Source organism: Tamandua tetradactyla, chromosome 5 (genome assembly GCF_023851605.1).
Source record: "Tamandua tetradactyla isolate mTamTet1 chromosome 5, mTamTet1.pri, whole genome shotgun sequence".
Taxonomy (NCBI): Eukaryota; Metazoa; Chordata; class Mammalia; order Pilosa; family Myrmecophagidae; genus Tamandua; species Tamandua tetradactyla.
Window position 1 is genome coordinate 129752446 of NC_135331.1, and position 25748 is coordinate 129778193.

Consider the following 25748-nt stretch of genomic DNA (forward strand, 5'->3'; position numbering starts at 1 on the left):
AATTACCCATTATCTTACCCTGTTTCTAACTCCTGCTGGTCTCTGTTACCAATGATATATTCCAAGCTGATTCTCGAATGTCGGTTCACATCAGTGGGACCATACAGTATTTGTCCTTTAGTTTTGGGCTAGACTCACTCAGCATAATGTTCTCTAGGTCCATCCATGTTATTACATGCTTCATAAGTTTAGTCTGTCTTAAAGCTGCATAATATTCCATTGTAGGTATACGCCACAGTTTGTTTAGCCACTCGTCTGTTGATGGACATTTTGGCTGTTTCCATCTGTTTGCAATTGTAGATAATGCTGCTATAAACACTGGTGTGCAAATGTCCGTCTGTGTCTTTGCCCTTAAGTCCTTTGAGTAGATACCTAGCAGTGGTATTGCTGGGTCGTAATCCATTCTGCCATTCTATGTCTTTTGATTGGGAAATTCAGTCCATTAACTTTTAGTGTTATTACTGTTTGGATAATATTTTCCTCTACCATTTTGGCTTTTGTATTATATATATCATATCTGATTTTCCTTCTTTCTACACTTTACTCCATACCTCTCTCTTCTGTCTTTTCGTATCTGACTCTAGTGCTCCCTTTAGTATTTCTTGCAGAGCTGGTCTCTTGGTCACAAATTCTCTCAGTGACTTTTTGTCTATAAATGTTTTAATTTCTCCTTCATTTTTGAAGGACAATTTTGCTGGATATAGGAGTCTTGGTTGGCAGTTTTTCTCTTTTAGTAATTTAAATACATCATCCCACTGTCTTCTAGCTTCCATGGTTTCTGCTGAGAAATCTACACATAGTCTTATTGGGTTTCCCTTGTATGTGACAGATTGTTTTTCTCTTGCTGCTTTCAAGATCCTCTCTTTCTCTTTGACCTCTGACATTCTAACTAGTAAATGTCTTGGAGAATGCCTATTTGGGTCTATTCTCTTTGGGGTGCGCTGCACTTCTTGGATTTGTATATTTAGGTCTTTCATAAGAGTTGGGAAATTTTCAGTGATAATTTCTTCCATTAGTTTTTCTCCTCCTTTTCCCTTCTCTTCTCCTTCTGGGACACCCACAACACGTATATTTGTGCGCTTCATATTGTCATTCAGTTCCCTGATTCCCTGCTCAAGTTTTTCCATTCTTTTCCCTATAGTTTCTGTTTCTTTTTGGAATTCAGATGTTCCATCCTCCAGTTCACTAATTGTAGCTTCTGTCTCTTTAGATCTACCATTGTAGGTATCCATTGTTTTTTCCATTTTTTCTTCTTTGTCCTTCACTCCCATAAGTTCTGTGATTTGTTTTTTCAGATTTTCTATTTCTTCTTTTTGTTCAGCCCATGTCTTCTTCATGTCCTCCCTCAATTTATTGATTTGGTTTTTGAAGAGTTTTTCCATTTCTGTTCGTATATTCAGCATTAGTTGTCTCAGCTCCTGTATCTCATTTGAACTATTGGTTTGTTCCTTTGACTGGGCCATATCTTCAATTTTCCAAGCGTCATCCATTATTTTCTGCTGGTGTCTGGGCATTTGATCAGATTTCCCTGGGTATGGGACCCAGCTGGTTGAAAGGTTTTTCTGTGGAATCTCTGGGCTCTGTTTTTCTTTTCCTGCCCAGTAGGTGGCGCTCGTGGCGGTCGTCTGTCTGCGGGGCAGTCGGCCCGGGAAACCGTGCGTGGAGGCGGGGGTCACTGGCCGTGGCTTGGGGGAGTGCCAGTCCAAATTGCCCAACTGGCCCGAGACGCCAAGCGTGATGGGAGGGCCCCGCTATCCAATGTTCCCAGTCAGACCGGGGAGCCACGTGCGTGGAGGGGACCCCAGTCGCCAGCCGCCCCGGCCGGGAAAACGGGCGCCCCTCGGGTATCTCACCTCAGCGGATTCTCCCTGCCCATTCAGCCGTTCCAGAATGGGGTACGCTGTCTTTTTGGTCTCTGTCGTGACTCCGGGAGCTGTTTCGTATTGTTTCTGTTTCTTTAGTTGCTTTTCTGGAGGAGGAACTAAGACCCGCGCGTCTTACTAAGTCGCCATCTTCTCCGGAAGTCCCTGATTAGTTTTTTCCATGGAGATTAACCCACTCAATTGTGGGTGTAACCTTTTGGCTAAATTACTCCCATGGATATGTGACATACCCAATTGTGGGTGTGACCTTTTGATTAGATAGAGATGTGCCTCCACCCATTCAAAGTGGGTCTTGATTAGTTTAGTAGAGTCCTTTAAAAGGGGAAACATTTTGGAGAAACCTCAGATGTGGATGCAGACACAGCTGTTTGGAAATGCAGAAGCCGCAAGAGACACCAGGAGCTGAGAGAGCCAACAGAAGCCAGATAGTTGGTTTGGAGCTGACACAGACAGACATTTGGAAACGCAGAAGGAAAATGCCCCTGGGGAAGCCATGTGAAACCAGAACCAAAGGACCAGCAGATTCTAGCCATAAGCCTTTCTAGCTGGAAGAGGTATTCTGAACCCATCGGTCATTCTTGAGTCAAGGTATCTGTGCTGGTTTGAAATGATGTATGTACCCTAGAAAAGCCATGTTTTAATCCTAATCCCATTTTGTAAAGAAAGTATTTCTTCTAATCCCTATTCAGTATTGTATGTTTGAATCTATAATTAGATCATCTCCCTGGAGATGTGATTTAATCAAGAGTGGTTGTTAAACTGGATTAGCTGGAGGCATGTCTCCACTCATTTGGGTAGGTCTTGATTATAAAAGTCCTATAAAAGAGGAAAAATTTTGGAGAAAAAAAGAGATTCAGAGGGAGCAGAGAATGCTGCAGCACCACAAAGCAGAGAGTCCACCAGCCAGTGCTTTGGAGATGAAGCAGGAAAATGACTCCCAGGGAGCTTCATGAAACAGGAAGCCAGGAGAGAAACCTAGCAGATGATGCCTTGCTTGCCAGGTACCCTTCCAGCCAAGAGAGAAACTGTAACTGTGTCCATCATGTGCCTTTCCAGAATGAGAGAGAAACCCTGAACTTCATCGACCTTCTTTTTTTTTTTTTTTTTTTAAAGGAAAGACAGAGAGAAGGAAGGAAGGATAGAAGGAAGGAAGGAAGGAAGAAAGGGAAACATTTTCTTGCTTTATTGTATTTTGTTTTTCCGTTTTTGTTACATGGGCTGGGGCCGGGAATCGAACCGAGGTCCTCCGGCATAGCCGGCAAGCACTTTGCCCGCTGAGCCACCGCGGCCCACCCCTCATCGACCTTCTTGAACCAAGGTATCTTACCCTGGATGCCTTTGATTGGACATTTCTATAGACTTGTTTTAATTGGGACATTTTCTCAGCCTTAGAACTGTAAACCAGCAACTTATTAAATTCCTGTTTTTAAAAGCCATTCCATTTCTGGTATATTGCATTCCGGCAGCTAGCAAACTAGAACAGTATCTTTCCCTGGATGCCTTAGTTTGGACATTTTTATGGCCTTAGAACTGTGAACTTGTAATAATAAATTCCCTTTTTAAAAGCTGTTCCGTTTTCTTATATTGCATTTTGGCAGCATTTAACAACTGATGTGCATGTAAATATTTATGAAAGTTATTTCTTCTTGGTGGATTGGCCCTTTTATTAATATATAGTCCTGTGTCAGTTTGAATCTGTTGTGTACCTTGGAAAGCTAAATTCTTTACTCCTCACTCAGTACTGCTGGGTGGGATATTTTTGACTATTTCTATGGAGATGTGACCCACTCAATTGTGGGTGGTGACTTTTGATTAGATAGTCTCCATGGAGCTGTGTCTCTACCCATTCAAGGTGGAGTTGCCTACTGGAACTCTTTAAGAAGGAACCATTTTGAAAAAATCCCACAAAGTTGAGAGTGCTCACACAGCCAGAAATCTTTGGAGATACAGAAGACCCCCAGGGAAGCCTTAAGAAATGAGGGGAGAAAGCTAGCAGATGTTGCTGTGTACCTTTCCAGCTGAGAGGGATGTCCAGAATCCAGAGATCCTGGCAGACACCAGCCATGTGAATTCCCAGCTGACAGAGCTGTTCCAGATGGCATCAGCCTTTCTTGAGTGAAGGTTACCTCCTGTAGGTGCCTTAATTTGGATATTTTCACATCTTTAGAACTGTAAACTTGCAACTTAATAAATTCCCTTTTGAAAAGCCTTTCTGTTTCTGGTATATTGTATTCGGGCAGCTTACAAACTAAAACAATGTCCTTCTTTGTCTCTTGTAAAGGCTTTTAAATTCTGTTTTGTCCAATATTAGTATAGCTACTCTAGTTTTCTTTTGGTTACTATTTTCATGGATTATCTTTTTTCTATCCTTTCATGTTCAATATGTTTGTATTTTGGGGACTAAGATGAGTCTCTTATAAAGAACATATATTTGGGTCATGTTTTTATTTTTTTTTAATCTGTTCTGCCAACCTCTGTTTTAGGATTGGGGAGTTTAATCCATTAACTTTCTGTGTTATTACTGAAAAGTCAGGACTTACTTCAGCCATTATGTCCTTTGTTTTTTTTTTTTTTTTTTTTTAAAGGAAAGACAGAGAGAAGGAAGGAAGGATAGAAGGAAGGAAGAAAGGGAAACATTTTTAAACATTTTCTTGTTTTATTGTATTCTGTTTCTCCGTTTTTGTTACATGGGCTGGGGCCGGGAATCGAACCGAGGTCCTCCGGCATAGCAGGCAAGCACTTTGCCCGCTGAGCCACCGCGGCCCGCCCTGTCCTTTGTTTTTTATATGTTGCATATTTTTTGTGCCTCTTTTCCTTTATTGCAGCTTCCTTTTGTGTATAGTTGATCTTTGTATAATATATCTGATTGACTCCTTTCTCATTTGTTTATTTATATTTTAAAATACTTTCTTTTGGTTATCCTGGCATTTGTATTATAAAACCTAAGTTTATAATCTACTATTTCCCTTGCTTATGTTGTTTTATCCTACATTTCCTCTTTATATTATGCATGTTTGATATCAAGAAATATGATTATTTCTTATTCAATCTTATTCTAACTCACAGAACTTAAAGAGCAGGGTATATATTGAGGATACAGTGAGTTTTTCATTTGCCCATCTAGTTAGCTCTACTGAAGATCTTCAGTTCTTCATACCGTTCCAGGCCACTCTTTCCTGTCTCTTCTCTCAACCTGAAGAACTTCCTTTCGTAATTCTTGCATGGCAGGTCTTCTGGTGGTGAAGTCTCTTGGCATTGTTTATCTGTAGATGTCTTAAATTCTCTCCCATTTTTGAAGGACTGTTCAACCAGATAAAGAATTTTTCACTGGCAGTTTTCCTCATTCAGTACCTTAAGTATATCATGACATTGCTTTTTTGCCTCCATGGTTTCTAATGAGAAATGAGCCCTTAGTCTTATTGTGGATCCCTTGTAAACAATGAATTGCTTTATTCTCATTACTTTCAGAATTCTTTCTTTATCTTTGGAATTTGACATTCTGACATTCTGATTAGTCTGTGTCTTGAAAGAGGTCTATTAGGATTTATCCTGTTTGGAGTACATTGTGCTTTCTGGACATGAATAGTTATGTCTTTCACAAAAATTGGGAAATTTTTGGCCATTATTTATTTAAAAATTCTGTCTGCCCTTTCTCTCATTTTTTCTCCTTCTGAGACCCCTAAGATGCATATGTTGGTATGCTTCACATTGTCACACAAGCCCTTTAGATACCACTAAATTTTTTCTATTATTTTCTCCATGTGTTTTTCTGAGTGTATGATTTTGATTTTCCTGTCTTCCAGTTTGCTGATTCTTTCTTCTGCCTGTTCAAAATTGGCTGTTGTATGTCTCTAGTATATTTTTAATCTCCATCATTGTGCTTTTCATCTTCATAATTTCTGTTTCTTTTACAATTTTCTATTTCTTTTTTTTCACACATTGTCTTCTTAATATCATTTAGCTGTATATCCATATCTTGTTTATTTCTATTTTCCTTTAACTCCTTGAACTGATTTAGATTTATTTGAACTTCTTCGATTGGTTGTTCCAAAGTCTGTGCCTCACCTGAAATTTTAATTTGTTCTAGACTGAGCCATGTCTTCCTGATTCTTAAAATGATTGTAATTTTTGCTGATGTCTAGACTAACTTTGAAAGTCAGTTTCTTCCTCTTGCCTGGGGTTTTACTACATACAGATTGGCTGTGTTTTAAAGTTCTTCTTTCATGCTTGATGCAGTTTATACTGACTTTAGTGAAATCTTTATTTAACTGTTCAGATTTTCTCATGTTTGCTGCACCTATTTCTTGCCTGGGAAATGTGATAAAACTTTTACTATTGTCCTTTTATGTGCAGTTGCTTCAATTCCAGGAGACAGCTTTCTTTTCTCTATCCTTTTTCTGAGAGTCCTGACCTGTTCTTTTTGTTTTTGTGCAGAATTTTCTCCCCATCTCCTATAATTTACTCAACTGCTCTCCCTCATTCAGTACACTCTTTTTATTAAACTTTTCAGTCCTGGAGTCTACCCTGCCTTACAGCAGTTCAGTTTTCCCTTTTTTTCCATGAATGTTTTTTGCCTCCAGTAACTCCCATATTAGGATATCCCACCCCAGGGAGGAAGACAAGGTCAGCATTCAAAAACTTCTATTTTTTTCGTCCCAGCAATCAGAGACCAGGTTGGATGTGTGTACTGCTCGCCAATAGTTCTGCCACAGGTCTCTTTTGTTTCCACGTTAGGGTGTTCTACCCCAGGGAGCCAGATGAGGTCAATGTTCAAAAACGCCTATTTTTCATTTAGGTGTTCCAGCAATTAGGAACTGGGTTGGGTGTGTGTAACTCTTGCCAACAGTTCCATTGCAGGTCTCCTTTGTTTCTTGGGAACCATTTTCTATGTACTTGCTCAGTAGCCACTTGGGGCCCACCCTGATCTCTGCAGCCTTGGGATCCTATGTTTGGATAAATGTGGGGTTCTAACTCAGTGCTGTGAATGGCTCTGTGTCCATGACAGGAGGTGCCCTGTGCTGCCACTGTGTGACTGTTAAGCTAAGTGGGAGCAAGTGAGAGGGAAGGGATCTGGAGTGGAAGGTTTGAGTTGCATATCTTCTACTTTCTGTTTTTGGTGTTTTTTTCTCTTTGAAGCAGAATTTGTGGAGGACTTTTCCAGTCTCTATTGTCCTTATCCTCCAGAGTTCCAAGCAAGTAGGATTTATCCTTTCAGTAACTGAAAAAAAAAACCCAGTTGTTTTTGAGGGAAGATTTTTCTTTTGGATGCCCTATGTAGCCATCTTGATGATGTCAGCTCAATATATATACTTGCTATTTCCTTTTCTAGTTTTATTGACATAGCCAGGACTTCCTATATGATATCAATAGAAGGGGTGAAAGGAGACATTTTTGTCTTGCTCCCAATTTTAGTGGGGAAAGCAACTAGTTTCTGATCGTTAAGTATGATGCTAGCTATAGGTTTTTGTAGTTGTTCTTTATCAAGTTGAGAAAGTTTCCTTGCATTCCTAATTTGCTGAGAGCTTTTATCATGAATAGGTGTTAGATTTTGTCCTATGCTTTTTCTGCATTTATTGATATAAACATGTGATTTTTCTTAGCTTGGCGATGTGATGAATTACATTAATTGATTTTCAAATGTTGAACCAGTCTTGTATAACCTAAATGAATCCCATTTGGCCATGGTGTATAATTCTTTTTATTCACTGTTGGGTTGAATTTGCCAAATTTTTTTTGGGGACGGGTGGATATTGCTATCTATGTTTATGAGAGAAATTGGTCTATAAATTCCTTCCTGGAAATGTCATTGGTTTTTGTATTGGGATAATAATAGCCTCGTAGGATGCATTAGGAAGTATTCCTTCTGCTTCTATTTTCTAGAGATTTGGTAGAGAATTGGTATCATTTCTTCTTTAAATATTTCCTGGCATTCAATAGGGAAACCATCTAGAAGGTTATTGACTGTTGATTCAATTTCTTTACTAGATATAGCCTATACAAATTATCTGTTTCTCCTTATGTGAGTTTTGGTAGATTGTGCCTTTCAGAGAATTGGTCCATTACATCTATGTTATAAAATTTTTGGGCAAAAAGTTGTTCATAATATTCTTCTATTGTCCTTATAATGTCCATGGATCAGTTGTGATGGCACCTCTTCCATTTCTGTTGTTGGTAAGTTGTGTCTTCTCTTTTTTCTTAGTTATCTTGGTTACAGGATTATTGGTTTTATCATTTGTATTCTTTATATTTGAAAATATTAATACCATTTAAATTCTTTTATGTAAAAATACAATGTCACATATTTCATCAAATCTAAGATGTCATCAATAGTAAGACAAACTGTTTATGTATCACCAAGAAAGAAGATGTATTGTTGATAATGATTATAAGACACCACTAAGTGTAAGATGCATCAGAAATGTAAAAATGTGAAAAATTAATGTTTAAAAATGGTGAAATGTGGTAATTAAATCTTTGTAAACAGCCTGACTCTAAAAGTCATAAATCAATTAACCAGGTTTACAGCAACCTGATTATATAATCGTTTCTCACTTCAGTGCTAGCTAATGCATTATGATTATACTCTCTTTCTTATTCAGCTTTTCTTTTCCCTTTAATTTCAAAGTTCCCTTTCTGTTTACTGCACAATTTGCTTTTATCTGATTCTCAATTTTCTTCCCCAGCCTCCATCATGTTATGATTCTTTTATGACTCCTTTTCTCTCCTTGAGAACTTACTGGTGGAATTATTCTGCCTGTTGGAACTTCTCTCTTTATTGCTTTCTGGGGTTAAATATATTTTTTTCTGAATCTATGTCTTCCTGTTTCTTGGCTTACTTCATTGTTTTGGTAAATATGTCTTTGTCAAGTAACTTCCTAAAAAGAATTTGTGGAAGGCAAAGTTTCTGAATCATTTCATTTCTGAAAATGTTTTTATCCTAGCCTCACTCTAGGATGTCTTGTTTGACATTGTGGCTGGACATAGAATTCTAATTTTAAATTCCAGACTTTCACATAGAAAATTGAGGAAAAGCTTCATCATTTTCATTCCATGTGAATTTCATTATTATTCCTTGTCCTTCAGTGTAAAGGAATTTCTTCCTTCTGTCTGTGGGTAAAAAAGATTCTAAGGGAATAACCTGGTGTTTTGTGCATGATTCTATCTAAATAGTTCTGAAATAGGTAGTTGAGTATAAGTAGACATTAATTTTATGAATAATATTTTTATTCATAATTTTATACATTCACAAAATTTGAATGTGTAAAAATCAAACAGTAGACTCTAGGATGTGGTATATGTGCTTCTTTCAAAGCCACCTTTACTTGTTTGGGAATAAAGGGGTGGAAATGGAAGTAGTTCCTCTGATACCCCTAGTGATCTGATAGGGAAATTATTGTATCCCATTATCCCAATAGTGAGCTTTGCTGGTCTAGAGGTTGCAGTTCCCCAGAAAGGAATGCTTCTATTTGGGGACACAGTTGAGACTGCCACCTGGCCAGTTGGGGCTCTTTGTGCCAGTGAATCAGAAGCCAAAGGAGTTCCTCTACTGGTTGGGGTGACTGAAAGGCCCTGATTGTTAAGGGGTTGCCACTACACATTGGGAGTAAGGAGTATCTTGGAGAGACTCTTGGCGCTCCCAAGTTCTGTGATTAGAGCCAAAAGAAAATAGTAATAGAATATAGGATGACTGCTAATGACCCAGACCTTTCAGGAATGAAAGTTTGGGTTACCCCAACAGACAAGGAACTATGACCAACCTACGAGCTTGCTGTGGGCAAAGGGAATAGAGAATGGACAGTGGAAAAAGATAGTTATAAATACCAGCTATGAGCATGAGCTACTACAACCAGTAGCAGAAACAAGGACTATAAGAGTTATTTGCTTTTCCTCCTTATTTTGGCATGAATATATTTGCATTTTCCCCTTTTCTCCCCCATTCCTCTGTAATTTAACATAAGATGTGGTAATAGTAGTTAATCCTACACTTCAATATTTACGTTATCAAAGGGAGAATGTGATTCAGTTAGAAGAGGCATGAACAACATCCAAAGGTACATAAAGGGACTTTTGTATCTTCTTTTGGAGACAAGTTTAGATGCTTTTGGTTGTATGAGGGATAGGTGCATCATGATAGGCAAAATCATGATTTTGCTATTGTCTTTATTTGGCAGTTAAATATTTAACCATTTTTTATTTATTTTAAATACTTAAAATAAATATTAAATATTTATTTAACCATAAAAGAGGTGCATACAGATACCATGTTGATGAGAAGTGGACTTTAGTGGCATTGTATTATATCACTTTAGTTAAATTGTAGCTAAATTTCTCAGAATTCCCTTCCCTGTAAGGTTCTTAGTTGGTATTTTCCAGAAGAGACATTTTGTATGAAATTCGGAAGCCAGCAGTGAAGCAGAAACCATATTTTTTACTCTCTGGAGGTCAGTGCGGGGTGCTAGTGTGTGGCAGGTTGGGTGTGTTGTCACTGATCCATTAACTCACTCCGTGGGCATGGGGAGGTAATCAGTCGGCAGCTCAGTCAATTCTGGAAGATCTCCTTCAGCTTTCCTGAATTTTGGGCCAAGTGCATAGGCAGTTCTGGGCGAAGGATACCAGCTTCTCCTGTAAGTTACCCACAACATCAAAGTTGGAGCTGGTGAGGGAGATATGCGTTCCATTTCGACCTCACGGGTTCCAGTTGTGCTAACGCTTCCAGTTCTCCCTTGGAAATTTTCCTTGTTGTTGTTTTCCAAGTTTTTCCTTGTTCTTGGCCACATTTAACTTTTCTCCACTACTTCCAGGCTGGCTGATTTATAGCAGTTTTAGGTTCACATTATCTGCAGAGGCAGTGGCCTGCTTGGAGTATTCCACCAGCTCCCAGAGTTGCATAAGTTTTGTCTCATTTATAGTAGTTCTCATTTTCTGAGCCTGGGTGATGGCGTGGGCAATTTTTAAGCAAGGGGGTCAGATGACGTCCGGAAGGGGCGGTTCTCCGGAAGTCAGGTGTCCGGAAGGGGCGGTTCCAGAAGCCATGTTGGGAGGGGCGACACAGCTTCCGCAGCTCCAGTTGCAGTGCCATTCCCAGTTCCCCCGATCTAACAGCAGGTGATCTACAGGATACCAATAACATTTTGGTGAATACACTTCAAGTCTTTCTTCAGTGTATTGCTAATGTGTATGTACACATAAACACACTTTGCTTTTTTTTTTTTTACAAAAGTGGAGCCACATTTAAATTCTGTTTATAAAACAAGCTTTTTTCCCTCAACAGTATTCTGTAAATATCTGTCTCTAGTTAATGTCTCCAACGTACCACCTAATTTTTAATAACTTCACAGTGTTTTTTTGCATGGATATTCCATCATTTGCTTAACTCAATTCTCTTATTTTTAGGTGTTCAGGTTGTCTTCGTTTTTTTAAACTAATTAAAATAGCATCTCTGAGATAATTAGTCCTTTCAACAAATTTTTATTTAATAACTATTCTGTGTCATGTATCCACATTTGTGCCAGTCACATTCTGTGCATATCCATGTGCCTAGATTTCTGCGTGGTTAAGCCTTTCAACAAATGTGTATTGGGAGAAAGTAGTCATAAACTGGAAAATTGAGTCAATTTAAATATTTGGATGAATTTAACTTTATAAAATAACTAGGTGCTTTTAAACCTTTCTGTAAGTCTTCTTAGTATGCAACATTATCAACTCATCTTTTGGATTCCATCTTACATTTGCCTGCCTCTAGAACAAACCTAAATTCATTGATCCACCTACACGAAGGGAAGGCTTGAAAAGAACTTTCTCAATGTTGCCCTCTTCCTTTTCTCATCAAATCACCTCAAATTTGCCTCTACTGGTAGACTCCCTGTGGCTCACTGTTTGCTGAAGAGAAGCAGAATCTCAGGTCCCACCCCAGACTTAGGTATCAGCGTCTGCATTTTAATGTGATTGTCATAGACATTCGTTTCAGAAGCACTGATTGAGACCTCGACACTTAGCGTACACTTGCTCCTGGTCTTCTCTTCTGAACAAGAGGGTGGGGGAAGAACAGACCAGCAGTAACAGCAGTGTAAGGGACAGGATAGGATCTACACCCAGGGATCTGCTCAGACACTTTCCCCAAACCCCAGTCCTGCCTGGACAGGAAGTCTGTCACTAAAGATAGGCTGCCCTTAGGAGCGGACCATAAGGGACCTCTGCAAGCTGTTCAGTAGGGTGAAAAAGGGTGGAACAGGAAAGGGAGGAAAGCAAGTTCCTGGACTCCAAAAACCACAGTTTGTCTAGGTGCTATTTTCTCCCTTATTTAGCACATAACTCTGCCATGAGACATCCCTTTGCTGACCTCTTTTCCTTTTACATTTTGTCCCGTATTAAAATGTTACCTTCTGAAACGTCTCTCTATGAATTAGAAAGTTTTAGGTTGCCAGGGACCGAATGCGCCTGTTTTCCAACAGCCTCTGGTTGCTCCCCTGCTTTTATGGTGTAGTCATGGTGAAACTTGAGTCATCTGAAGATGGGGCAGTGCCAAAGAGCCTGGGAAAGTTGCTGCAGACAAGTCAGGACGGAGAAGACCTGGGGATCAACAACTGCCGGGCCCCAGAACCACTGGGCCTTCAGGCAGGAGCGCTTCCGCCGGCCCTAACCGTGTTTATACAGATTGCTTCAAGCTTTACAGTTCTAATAAACACCTTTTTTTTTCCTTGCAGCAAACGGCTGTGGTGACAGCCTAATGTATGCAAGCACCTCTCCAGACTATTATTTTTAAGAAATAGCAACACCTAAACTTTTGAATGTGTCAGAACTTTTCTTTCTTTCTTATTTTTTTAAAGCCGAAAAGAAAACAATATACCTCAGTTTTCTTCTTGGAGAAGAAAGTAATATACCTTAGATTTCTTTTAGGGAAAAAAGATTCTCTCCTGTTTCCTATACATTTAACTGCCCAGAAAATAAACCCCCATTTAGGGTGGTGTGTGTGTGTGTGTGTGTGTGTGTGTATCGTTTGTCATTTCTCTAAAATTCTGACTCATAGTCTGGAGGACAATGATTGATTTTTTTCCACTTCACATAGCTGCTATGAATTTCTCCTCACAAGGATGGCCTGTTTATTCACCCTGGGCATGCCCGTAGCGCGCTAGTGTAAACAACCCCAGGAACCCGGTGGGCCGGCAAGCGGGCGCCCTCTGTCCTTCGCGGGCACGAGGGATGCTGGGGCCAGGTTGGGCTGACCGCATCCCGAGAGCGTCCGCCGGCTCCCCTGGGTTTGCGATATTTGCCAGAGCAGGGAGAAGCGCCATTGTGATGCGGGTGGGAGAGGTGGAGCCACGAAGTCCTGTCTCAATTTAGATCTCTCACTCCGCTCTCAGGCGCGCCCATTTCAGATCACTGAACTCCAGTCGGGGGGTGGAAAAACTCAGAGAGGAGGTGGGAAGCCACACCCCGCGCGGCCCGCGAATTTTCTCTGCAGCCGGACGCCGCCCCGGCAGACGCCGCCGAGATGCCGGCCTCACGCTTCCTTCCCGCCGCCCACCTTCTCTGCGTGTGGACCGCAGCGCTGGCCGCGGCCCCGGGGTAGGAGCGGGAGCGCGCGGGGCGGGCGCCCGGGGAGCGCGCGGGGCGCGGCGGCGGGGAACGCGTCTCTCGCCTGGGCCCGGGGCTGCGCCGGGTGCCGCGGCTGTGCGGCAGCCTGGGGAAGCGACGGCGCGGCGTGGTCCCTTGCCAGGCACCGGCCTGGAGCCCTGAGTAGATGTTGCTTCAGGGTGGATCTCCATGGGACAGTTGCATACTCCACCCATGAAGTTGTTTAATCGCCTCTTTGGCCGTACTGCTTTCTAGAGAGTCATTTTATTTTTAACTCACGTTACCTCGGCTTTTTGGCTTCTCATATTTTTGGTCTCCAGTAACGTGCGTTCGCCTCTCAAAGACTTAGAACATCTTTTCTAAACAGGGCGTCTCAACTTTGACACTACCAAAGTATGGCTGAGGTGACCGAAATATCAGGTGCAGGCATTGTAGGAAGATGACTAATGGGAGCTCCCAAATAATGGAAAGTGCCTCACTCCTAAAGGTTTTTGCAGTTGAACCCTACCTAGAGCAGAGTGCTGTTTTTGTGTGTGTGTGTGTGTGACTTCTTTTGTGCTTTCCCACACCTGGAAATTTCACCATTGATATTTTTCTTCAGATAGTGTACGGATGCCCAAGTATAAAGTTTGAATAAGAAACAGGCAATATCCTAGTTTTTTTTTTTTTTTTTTTTTTTTTTTAAGTAAGAAAAAAGTCACACTGGGGTGAGGTCCTTTGTAAAGAAGAGGCATAGAGTCTTGCACTTTGCCAGTAACTTTTACATACTCCAATGCAAGCCATTTATGCTAGACCTTATCCTGTGCTGTTTGTGGTTGATAAAATGGAAATAATATCATAGGCCTTCTTGTAGTAATGGTGCATGATTACTGAATTCACGTTGATTTGTGGTGATTATTGTTGTTTCCGTAGATTTTAATGCAGTTGCTAAATGGAGCAGTGGGGCAATGTTAACTGGACCAACTGCAATTGGCACAGTATAGGGAGTCTATCTTACTGTCTGGTGAAATTTGAGGGTCACAAAAGAATGGAGTTGTTTGCATAAGAAACTTTGATTTTCCCTTTTTGGGGACTCTTTAGGCCCCGGTTTCTAGTGACAGCCCCTGGAATCATCAGGCCCGGAGGAAACGTGACAGTAGGGGTGGAGCTCCTGGAACACAGCCCCTCGGAGGTGACTGTGAAAGCAGAGGTGTGCAAGACTGTGTCAAACATCACCACCACCATACTGGAGGTGGAAGACGTCTTTGAAAAAGGTAAGTATATAGCACCGAGTCCTACTTTTCTGCAGTGATAATTAGAATGCATATTAAAAAAATGTGTAGGTAGGGTAACAGAGAAAACCCTAATCTGCAGGGGATTACACTAGACACTTTAAATTCTCATCTATATAAAGTCTAAAATGATGTTTATGTGTTCTCTTCCAAATGGAGAGTCAGAGACCAGTTTCTTTCCATTTTGTGGCTGCATCATCATCACATGTGGTTGCCGGGTCTGCAGGGGGAAAGCGTCGAGTTTCTCATGAGGAAGGTTTTCATAGGCCAGGCTTAGAAATGGTTTATATTACTTCTGCTCATGTTCTGTTGGCCACACTTACCTGCAAAGGAGACTGGGAAATGTAGGCCAGCATATGACCTAGAAGAGGAAACACTTGTAGTTAACACCTAGTCTCTGGCACAAAGCCATACTATTGCATGCGGAAATCTCTGTTAAATAGGTCAGTGAGAAGGAAAAGAGCTACACTATAGTTAAAATCCAGTTCTATGGAATGTTTCCTAATTTTTAAAATGTCAGGGAAAGAGAAAGATAGTGTGAAAATGGGAGCCATTTGTAAAAGAACTACTGTCTCTTGGTTTAAGTTTGAATTCTAATGTGATCCAGAATTAAACTGGGTCACTGAATGTCTTTTTTAATATTGAAGGAAAAATCATATTTGTGGGTAATTACTTCAACTTTTTTAAAATTTAAAATGAACATTTGTCATGTTTTTTTTCCTAATTGCAATAGTAATACAGTTTAGAGTTTACAATCTGATAAATACTGGAAGTAATGGAAATGAACTAGATGACCTGTAATCCTAAATCTCAACACTGTTAACTAGAAGCATGTTTAGATGTTTAGTCAAAGGCCAGAATTGAGGCATAAATTCTGATAATGTTAAGTTAGTTTTACAAAAATCATATAAGGGCACATTTTAAAGGGTGGATAGGACTCCACAACAGTTCGTTATATAAATGTTTATACCAGCATAGAGAAATTAACACCATCGTGAATGAGATAAAATCATAGCTTATCTACATGAGGGTAGATACTGGAAGTTGACTTGCTGAATGGTTGGGCAGGAACAAATGATGTGTGCAGGGATCAGGCCACTTTGTGCACTTTAGGAGCAATGCCAGGGAAGCAGGAGGGTTTATTTTCCAGCAGAGAAAGAAGTGTAGGTTAGTGCTTAAGATAGGAGTTTGAGTCTTAGCACTGCTGTATACTTTGGGCAATCTTGGGCAGTTTACTTAACTGTTCTGAGCCTTAGTTTCCTCTCTGTAAAATGGGGATAATGAAAATTACCGCCCAGGGCAGCTATAAAGTTAAAATCAGTATCTCATATCTATAAGGCATTCAGTAAACAGCAGCTATTAATATTATTACTTGTAATAATATTGAAGAAGCAAATGCAGGAGGCTTCATTTCCGTTTTGTGGGGGCAGACCTTAACTTTCATTTACTGAACAGTCATTTCTGAAAATGAATGAATCCTTGCTTATGAGAGTGGCTAAAGAAAACATTGAAATACTGAATCATAGCAGACAATACTTAAGGTGACTCTACTTTCATTATTCATGAAGAATTTATAATTTTGACTCCGGTTGCGTGTGTCAGTTTTGCAGCAATGCAGAGATCAAGAATAACATGAATAATGTTAATCAATATTACGGGCTTTACATGGACATTTACCTACTTTTATTGTAGAATTTCTTCTGTCATCATCTTTTCTGCAATCTTTCTTATCAGTCTCTCTTCTTTTCCTTGTTGGCAAAAAAATAGTACCAGCACAGGGGTGCATATTATTGTGGCTTGGGTTTTTATTCTTAGAGTACTTAGAGTTTTATTTAACTCTATTCTTAGGATTAACTTCATTCTTAGAGTTTTCTTTGGAGAGGAGAGTTCATCATATGCCCCTTGGAAGGCTCAGGTGCCCAAGACTGGGTCGGACAACGTTGTCTTGGATGCAGAACGGGTCTTTGAAAAAGAAGGGAAAAGCCGCTTCTTTCAGAGGCTGTTTTGGATTCTGTTGACAGCGGATTTCATCGAAAATGCTACTGCTAGGAGTACTCTCCATTTTTCAAAGGAGAATGTTGCTGTGTTATCAGAGGCTATGAGTTATTGTTCTCAGAGCAGATGCTTCCTGTAATGTTAAGACTTAAGGATCAAGACATTTCTCCCTCCTTGGACTCATATCCTTTTCTTTATCTGACTTCTCCAGTTGTAACAATATGTAGATAAATGAGGACTTCTAAATCAGTGAGGTCGGAATCTTTATAAGATTTAAGTTTTTTTTTCTTCCACCTATCACATAAACATAAACAAATAAATACATCTGACATCTGATGATTTGATCACTTTCTCGTGAGGTCCTCCAGGAAAGATTGGTTTTAATGAAGATTTTTCTTCTAGCAGAGCTGATTAAGGAAGGGGCTGTTTCCTGGTGGCTTGTTTCCAGCAATCCTGGCCTTAGAAATCACGGGAGCAGAACTGCTTCCCTGTAACCAGAATTGATTTCAGGCTTCATTTGAGTCAGAAATAATAATAGCAAAATCATTTGAATTGCAGAGTATACTTTAATAAATCCAGAAACGTGTATATCTTCCTCAGGGATGAGTTTATTTATTCATTTGACAGATACAGGAGAAGTTTTATTTACATTTCCCTATCCTTGAGGCCAGCACCACTGATTGTATTATAGCTTATTTCTTCTTTTTATACACTAATTCTGCATTCTCTATTTATTGAGGATTGATTATGATTGTTTTCAATGAACAATAGCCCTTCAAAAAAAAGCGTTTCTACAAAACTTTATGAAGTTCTGTAAAGGTGACCTGAGACTTCTTTAGTGCTGAGATTCCTGGATACTGAATTGTACTTGTCATCATCGCCGCCACCATTACCATCATCGTAATCAGCATCCCCATCATCAACTCTAGTGAATAGAACTAGATTCTTAAAACTTGCCTTCCTTTGCATAAAAGATTTAGCTAAGTAAAGATAATTGACAAAACAGTAAAAGTTTATAGTAATAATTACCAGAAGAGAGAGGATGGCGCAGCTATTGATATTTGAAATCAAGTCAGATTATATTATTGGGTGAGTGGTGTCCCTTTATCTTTTCCCTTATTGGTTGTTATCTCTTCCCTTATTCATTGTGGTATTACCCTGGAATTCCATGCTGAATCAAGAAAGAAGAGCTAAGAATATTTGAACTCGCAGGTCATAAGTGAGAACTAGATTTTCATTTGTTAGGGTATATGGAATAATTACATTATTTTTGAGGTCCTTGAAACTATAATTTCTGCTTTTTTTTCCTTCTACTTTTATAATTTGCAATTTTCCATTAGTAGGCTTTCAGTATTTTTCCTAGCAAGATTTGCTTCAAATGATAAAGAATACAACTTTTCACATTGACTACAATGAATTCACTGCCACTGGTTCCATGTAAACCTGATTTAAGATAGAAACTTGAATGGAAAATGCCAAACTGAAAAATTTGGGTACTCTGCATGAGCATCTCCTGGTGAGTGTCTGCTGGTCTGGAGGTACTAGGACCACTTCCTCCTTTCCATTGAGTTATTGTGATGAGACATACTCCATGAGAGTTCCTGTATCTTTTAATAACTTGCTTTTTATTTTTGCCCCCAAATCTTGGAGATTAATGGTATGTTTGTCCTTTATTGTCTTTCATTCTTTCTCAGATACTACGGAGTATTTTATTTTCAACCTGATCCACAAAGGGTGGGAAATTAATATTTCTGAAACTGTAGATGTTAGCTGAAAAAATTAAAATAAAAAATCAACCAACTCAGTTAGGTTGGCTTTCTGGTAGAAACAAAGTTCCTGAATATAAGTTGCATGACTCATAGATCACAATGGTTCCATGGTGTTTGTGAAAGTAGATTAATTAGTGTAGTGCGTGGGAAGATCTCCCAGACAGGTTTTTACAGGCAGCTTTGCCAGTAGAACTCATCCTAAACCTGTACTTGAGAATTATTTTTAAAGGGTGTGGGTTCTCCATTCCTACACCTTTGCTCTTGTGTATTATATATATATAAACAGGTATCTGATATAGGTTAAAAGACCATAGTGTATGATGTGCTTGGGCTTCGATGTCAGGCTACCTGGGTGCAGGTATTGGCCCTTCCATTTATGGCTGTGTGGCTGGGAGCAGTCATTATCTTGCCAGACTTTAGTTTTGTTATCTGGAAAATAGTGGTTCCTGCCTTTTAATAATTATGCACATTATACATGTTGCTGTGAGGAGTGAGTTAACATATTGAAAGCACTTAACACAGAGGACTTCTTCAAGAAAATGGTAGCGTTTGTCATTACAAGAGAGTGGCAACAATTTATGTCTGAAGATAATTATTAACTGTTCTGGTTTGCTAAAGGCTGCTGGAATGCAGTATATCAAAATTGGAATGGCATTTAAGAAGGGAATTTATTAAGTTATAAGTTTACAGTTCTAAGACCATAAAAATGTCTGAAGTAAGGCATCCATAGAAAGATACCTTGACTCAAGAAAATCCAGTGTCTGTCACATGGAAAGACACGTGATTGGTGTCTGCTGGTCCTTGTTCCCTGCTCCATGGCTTTCAGCTTCTGGTGCCAGTGGGTTCCTCTCTAAGCATCTGTGGGCCTTCACTTAGCTCCTCTGGGACATGATTCTGGGTTCTGGCTTGCTTGGCTTCTCATGGGAAGTAATGTCTGCTGGGCTCTACATCTCCAAACATCCCTGTCTAGGCATCTGCTGTCTTTGTTGGTACTTGAAACATCTGAAAATGTCTGTGTCTGTCAGCTCTGAAGCAACTCCAAAATGTTTCCCCTTTTAAAGGTTTCCAGTGAACTAATCAAGACTTATCTCGAATGGGTGGAGTGGCATCTCCCTCTAACCAAAATGCCACACCCACTATTGAGTGGGTCATTCTCTGTGGAAGCAATCTAATCAAAGGTTCCACCTTCCAACATTGAATTAGGATTATAGAACATGACTGCCCCTACAAGATTGGATCACGATAGAAAACATGCTTTTCTGGGGTATGTAACAATTTCAAATCAGCACATTAGACAACAATTGGGATGAGCTTAAACTGGTAACTACATAAAAGTCACATCAGTAGGTAGAGGAGGAAGGGATTTAATGTATTAAATATTGAGTTTCCCCATTGTGTCAGGTACTTTGTGGGTATTATTTAAAACCAACAATCCCATGAGATTATTTTATGTGTTATCACTATTATCTTCATTATGTAAATGAGGAAATTGAGGTCACGAGAATAATTAATTTTCCTGAGTTAACCCACTTAGTAAATAGTGAGGCTGGCATTTGCAGTTTGTTCCTAGTCCAGAGGCTATAAGGTTTTCCACTTTCTGTAAGAAAATGAGATATTTTTTGTCTGCTTCAGGTTGGGATATCAGTATGATGTTGTATCAATTATCGTCCTCTAGAATTATTTTCGCATTTGCTTGCTGTGGTTTAGTCCTCGATCTAATGAACTCTCATCTGAGTCAAAAACACCACAAGATGAAATCCCCCACTCCTCTTCATTTACTTTGAGTATCATAGGATTTAGAGCTGGTGGGTTCTCAGACATAAGCTAATTCAGTCACCTCATTTTATGACTGAGGAGACCTGACCCTTGGTATTTAGTGACTTGCACAAGGTTAAATGGCTTGTTGGTGGCAGTGCAGGAAACAGATTGTAGGTCCCCAATTCGCAGTCCACTGCTGTTTCCATTATGCTCTAGGAAACTTTCCTAAAATATGGAGAACTGTTTGTAAAATCTGGGGTATATTTGCAAGAATTGATTCGTCTGATAGGGGACAGAATAAGGCTAACTAAGGAGTTTAAAATGCTTACTTGCATATTTGTGCACGTTTCTTATTTCAGCTCAAGGCAGAGTTGCTCTTTATGGATTAATGGTTCTGAGAAAGGGGTGGGACGAGGCTGGAAGCCTCATAGATCTTTCTAGAACTAAAATCTATTTCAGTGTTTCTCAAAGTGTGAATTGTACTTATTAAAATGCAGTTTCATGCCCCCTCCCCGCCCAAGACATGGGAAAGGGCCAGGAATCTAAACTTTATAGTAAGCAGTCACCACAGGTGATTCTTACTCACATTAAATTTTGAGAACTGCCCTTAGTATCTCACAAATTGTACTTGTCCGAGTACTGCAAAGCCTGCGCAGGAATGGCACGCCCTTGCAAGCCTAATGATGATTCCGGGCAGCTGAGGGGCCCGTCTCTCTGCCTTCCATATTTGCATTTCATCAGCCCCCAACCCTGAGCATTGGTGGTAATTTTTAAACAGCGGAAAAAGATGTCTTGGTATTTGATTACAAATTAGTGATTGGGTGAAGTTGAAAGTGAATATGCAGATTCTCTAAACTCCAGGGTAAACATGTGCTGCTGCTTTTCTAACACTGAATGAGTCACTGTCCTAGTGACTCACTATAAGGGCTGTGGTGGAAATAGAAATCAGATCCTGTAAGAACGTGGACTGGGTTACTGTTTGATCCTTTATGTTCTGTTAAGAGGGCTTTAAACTAGTTGTTTCTCCAATGGTACTTCCCCATGTATTTCTTATTTCTTGAAAATTTACTGTATATGTGAAATATGGACGGAAGATGGGTGATGACTAAGAGAAAGGAAGACAATAGGGGAGGTTTAAAGTTCTCTCTCTCTATTGTACGATATAATATTAAAAGTGCAGAAGGCTGGAGAAGTTATTTTTTGTTTAATTAAAAAGTTCAGTGAGGTTTGTAAACAGTGCTTCCTGTGTGTGACCCTGTACCTGGTACTATTACCTTTTATTTCCAGAGTCATACAAATGTCCATTCATGAATGTCCCACCTCTGCTGACTTATTTGGCATTTAGTGGTAGCAGTTATTTCACATACCAGGGTAGCAGAGAAGGCAAGGGTATGCCGGAGGGAAGAGTTGATGACTGGGAGTGGCAGTCATGGGAATGACAGAGAGATTTGTGTGTTTTCCGAAAAGATAATTATGTTCTGCTCTGGATGTGAGTTTGAAGAGACATGTAGGTGGAGATGCCCAGCAGGTGGCTTTGAAATTGTAGCCAGGGACAGAGTTTAAGTCCTAATTTTCTTAGTGGCAGACAATATTTGAGGTCATGGGAATGCATGAGATCCACAAGGGAGACAGTGCTTATGGAAAGCACGAGACTGATGACAGAAGCTTGGGAGGAGGAAATTAAATCAATAAAAGGGGTAGACATGAGCAGTCAGAAGCAGGAATAGACTGAAGATGGTGAAATGTCTCAGAAGCCAAGGGAAGAAAGAGTCCAAGAAGGAAGGTTTTAATAGTGCCAGGTATCCCAGAAAGTCAGAGAAGATAAGGACCAATGGTGACCATCAGGCTTATGGTTTTAAGTTGAATGTTGGAAGCAAAAGCCAAGTGTTAAGGAATAAATTGATTGTGAAGAAACATCAGAACACTCTTTCTGGAAGTTTGGATGTTGAAAGGAGAGAGATGGGATGGTCTCTTAAAGGGTCCAGGAGAAATGGTTGGTGCAGTGATGGGTGCAGAAGGTCGGAGTGGGTTATTCAAAGGCGAGAAGTGGTGGAACAGGGAGTGCAGGTGAGTGGATTATCCTTAAAACACCTGTACATTTTCCTTTGCTGCAGAAGCGAAATAGAGAATGGGTGAGGAAAGAAATATTTTGAGTTATAAAATTGAGATCAAGAATAAAGTTGAAATATTGTTTTAGGAAAACTTTGCCATAAGTAATCTACCTATCTCTAAATTTCATGGATCTGACTGTCTCTTAAGAGGAAATGGGAATAAACGTTAAAGGTAGTGGCACTTTGGAAGAGAAACACAGGATTTGAGACATTCCCTGGCGATGCCTTAAATTATGTCACTGCTAAATAATGGGATATTAGAATGCAAGGGCTGGTATTTTTATTGGTATCTGGGGGATACTGCTTGAGGGAGAAAAGAGAAGAGGAGGGGCTGTTTATGGTGGTAATATGATTCACTTGAAACTTGAATGGATGGGGTAGAGTTATTTTATTACTACTGTGGTTGTTAATTTGAATATGAAATAGAATTGTACTTCACCATCTCAGTGCAGTGACAAAACTTGAGAAGATTATAGTGGATCCTGGTTTTGCTCTTTCTCTCTACCCTTTAATTTACTTAGGAAGGTTCCATGACTTGACTTCCTTCCCTTTCAGAGGTCAAGGTGAAATGGGTCAAAGAAATTTGGTTGAGGGAATAGGAGTAGGTAGGTAGTGGGCAAGTCTGTGGGTCTTTAGTTTGAAGAAATGATTCATCCATCAGATGGTTTCTGAGCACTTGAAATGTGACTCAAATCCAGCAAATAGATGCTGGATTTTTTTAAAACTTTAAAAATTGTATAATATATATACAAAGCAAAGAAAGAAAAAAGCAATAATTTCAAAGTACTCTTCAACAAGTAGTTACAGAATGGATCCCAGAGTTTGTCATGGGCTACCATTCCTTCATCTCAGACTTTTTCCTTCTAGCTACTCCAGAACCCTGGAGGCTAGAAGGAATATATATGTATTTTTATCATCACTTTTTTTCTTTTTTTGTGAAAAATAACATATATACAAAAAAAGTAATCAATTTCAAAGCACAGTGCAATAATTAGTTATAGAACAGATTTCAGAGTTTGGTATGGGTTACAATTCCACAATTTTAGGTTTTAACTTTTAGCTGCTCTAAGATACTGGAGACTAAGAGAAATATCAATATAATAATTCAGCAATCATACTCATTTGTTAAACTCTACCTTCTCTGTATGACTCCACTATCACCTTTGATTTTCTACTCTTTAGGGGTATTTGGGCGATACTCTTTCTAACCTTTTCATCTTGAAAGGGACTGTCGATAATATGGGTTAGGGGGATGGAACTAGTTGATGCTCTGCAGAGGCTGGCCACTCTGCATTTCAGGACTTATCTGGTCCAGGGACCCATCTGGAGGTATAGGTTTTTAGAAAGTTATCCTAGTGCATGGAACCTTTGTAGAATCTTATGTATCACCCAAGGTGTTCTTTAGGATTGGCTGGAATGGTTTTGTTTGGGGTTTGGAAGGTTATGGTAGGTAGCAGTGTCTAACTGAAGCCTTCATAAGAGTGACCTCCAGAATAGCCTCTCGACTCTGTTTGAACTGTCTTAGCCACTGATACTTTATTTGTTCCACTTTTCCCCCTTTTGGTTAGGATGGCATTATTGATCCATGGTGCTGGGGCCAGACTCATCCCTAGGAGTCATCTCCCATGCCACAGGGAGACTTTCACCCCTTGAGGTCATGTACCATGTAGGTGGCAGGGCAATGGTTTCACTTGCAGAGTTGGGCTTAGAGAGAGTGAGGCCACATCTGCAACAAAAGAGGTCCTCTGGAAGTAACTCATAGGCATACCTATAGGTAGGTAAAGCTTCTCTGCTACATACATAAGCTTCACCAGAGCAAGCCTCAAGATCAAGGGCTTGGCCTATTGATTTGGGTGTCCCTAATGTTTGACACAGTGTCTGGGGTTTCCCTGGTAGTAAAGTTTAATAGTTCTATATATTTTCTCTCATCCCTCAAGGAACTTAGCCAATACTTTTTGATTATTTGCTTAATATACTCTGGGATGTATCCAGGCATTACATTAAGCTATAGAGGATTAAAGGCCTTTATTCTTATTCTGGGATCCCTGTGTTTCAGTTATTTAAATGATCTATCCAGACAGGTTGAGTTGAATTATGTGCTACAGAAAATTTAGGTTCTGGGTAAAATAAATCTTTTTTCCTTTGGTCTCAGAGAGTAGATGAGGTTTCCAAAATAAAGACAGTGTCTTCCTTTTCTACCCCAGTATTCTGAATTACCTTAATCTCAGCCTGATTGGCTTCATTCTTATTTCTAAATACCAGGTTATACATATATAAAACAGCCTCTCAAAATCCAGAAATAATAATTACCACTCCAGACTAAATGGCTGCTATAAGAGTTTAAAATCTAGGCCCTTGTTTTCTTATAAGCATTTTCTAGATGAGACCATACAATAATTGCTCTTTTGTTTCTGGCTTATTTTCCCTCACCAAATGTCCCACAGGTTCATTCACCATATTGCATACCTCACAACTTTTTGTAGCAGCACAATATTTGATCATATGTATACATCATTATTTGCCAGTCTACTTCTCAGTCAGTTAGATGCTTGATTTTGATATATTGGGTTAAATAAAATAAATATTAAAGTTCACTTTGCCTTTTTCTTTTTACTTTTCTGAAGTGCTGCTTTAGAGCACTTATCACAGTTCCCAGCACATAGCAAACACTCAATAAATATAAGCTATTATTGTACTTGTGATTTTCCAGTGTCAAAATATCAACATTGGTGATGCCTCTGCCAGAGCACAGGCCTGTGGCATGAATCCAGGTTTCTGGTGATGATTGCTTGATTGTAAATCCAGTGGGCCTTCCAGCCACATATGCCTTGAGGAAGTCTCCCTAGCGAGAACACATAGCAAAAGGTCGGTTTAACTTTTTCAGTAAAGGGTCAGATAGTAAATATTTTAGGAGTTTGTCAGCTTGATGGTCAACTTTGCCTTTTTAGTGTCGAAGCAGCAGTACACAGTGCATAAATGAAATGAGCAAGGCTGTGTACCTAAGAACTTGACTTACGGGTGTTGAAATTTGGAATTCCTAGAATTTTCAGAGCATGAGATATTATTCTTTGGAGTTTTCCCCACCCATTAAAAAATGTAAAGCCATTCTTTGTGGACTGTCTAAAACAAGTACAGATTGGATTTGGCTCGTGGACCGTGATTGCTGACCCTTGTCGTAATAAATGCCTTGTACTTTAGCAGTCAGAAGGCTTGCTTGATCCTTTGTTTTTTTTTAATTTGTATTTCGAATGACATATCATTTCCATTTGTCATTTTATTTATTTTACTTTTAGTGGGGTTTTTTTGACCTATTTTAGGCTCGGTGGTCTAAATGGAACAGAATGTTATTTATGAAATATTTATTGAGAAATTCAGAAGCAAAAGGAG

The 25748-nt window shown here is 39.6% G+C and overlaps 1 protein-coding gene across 1 annotated transcript in view; it reads left to right on the forward strand.

Moving 5' to 3' along the window:
• Nucleotides 1-13056: 13056 nt before the first annotated feature.
• Nucleotides 13057-25748, forward strand: part of CD109 (CD109 molecule) — a 202442-nt gene continuing 189750 nt past the window's right edge. Inside the window, exons 1-2 of the mRNA XM_077162244.1 lie at nucleotides 13057-13448; nucleotides 14538-14710. Coding sequence (XP_077018359.1) covers nucleotides 13375-13448; nucleotides 14538-14710 — 247 coding nt within the window. The 5' untranslated portion in view covers nucleotides 13057-13374. The remainder of the gene's footprint in view (nucleotides 13449-14537; nucleotides 14711-25748) is intronic.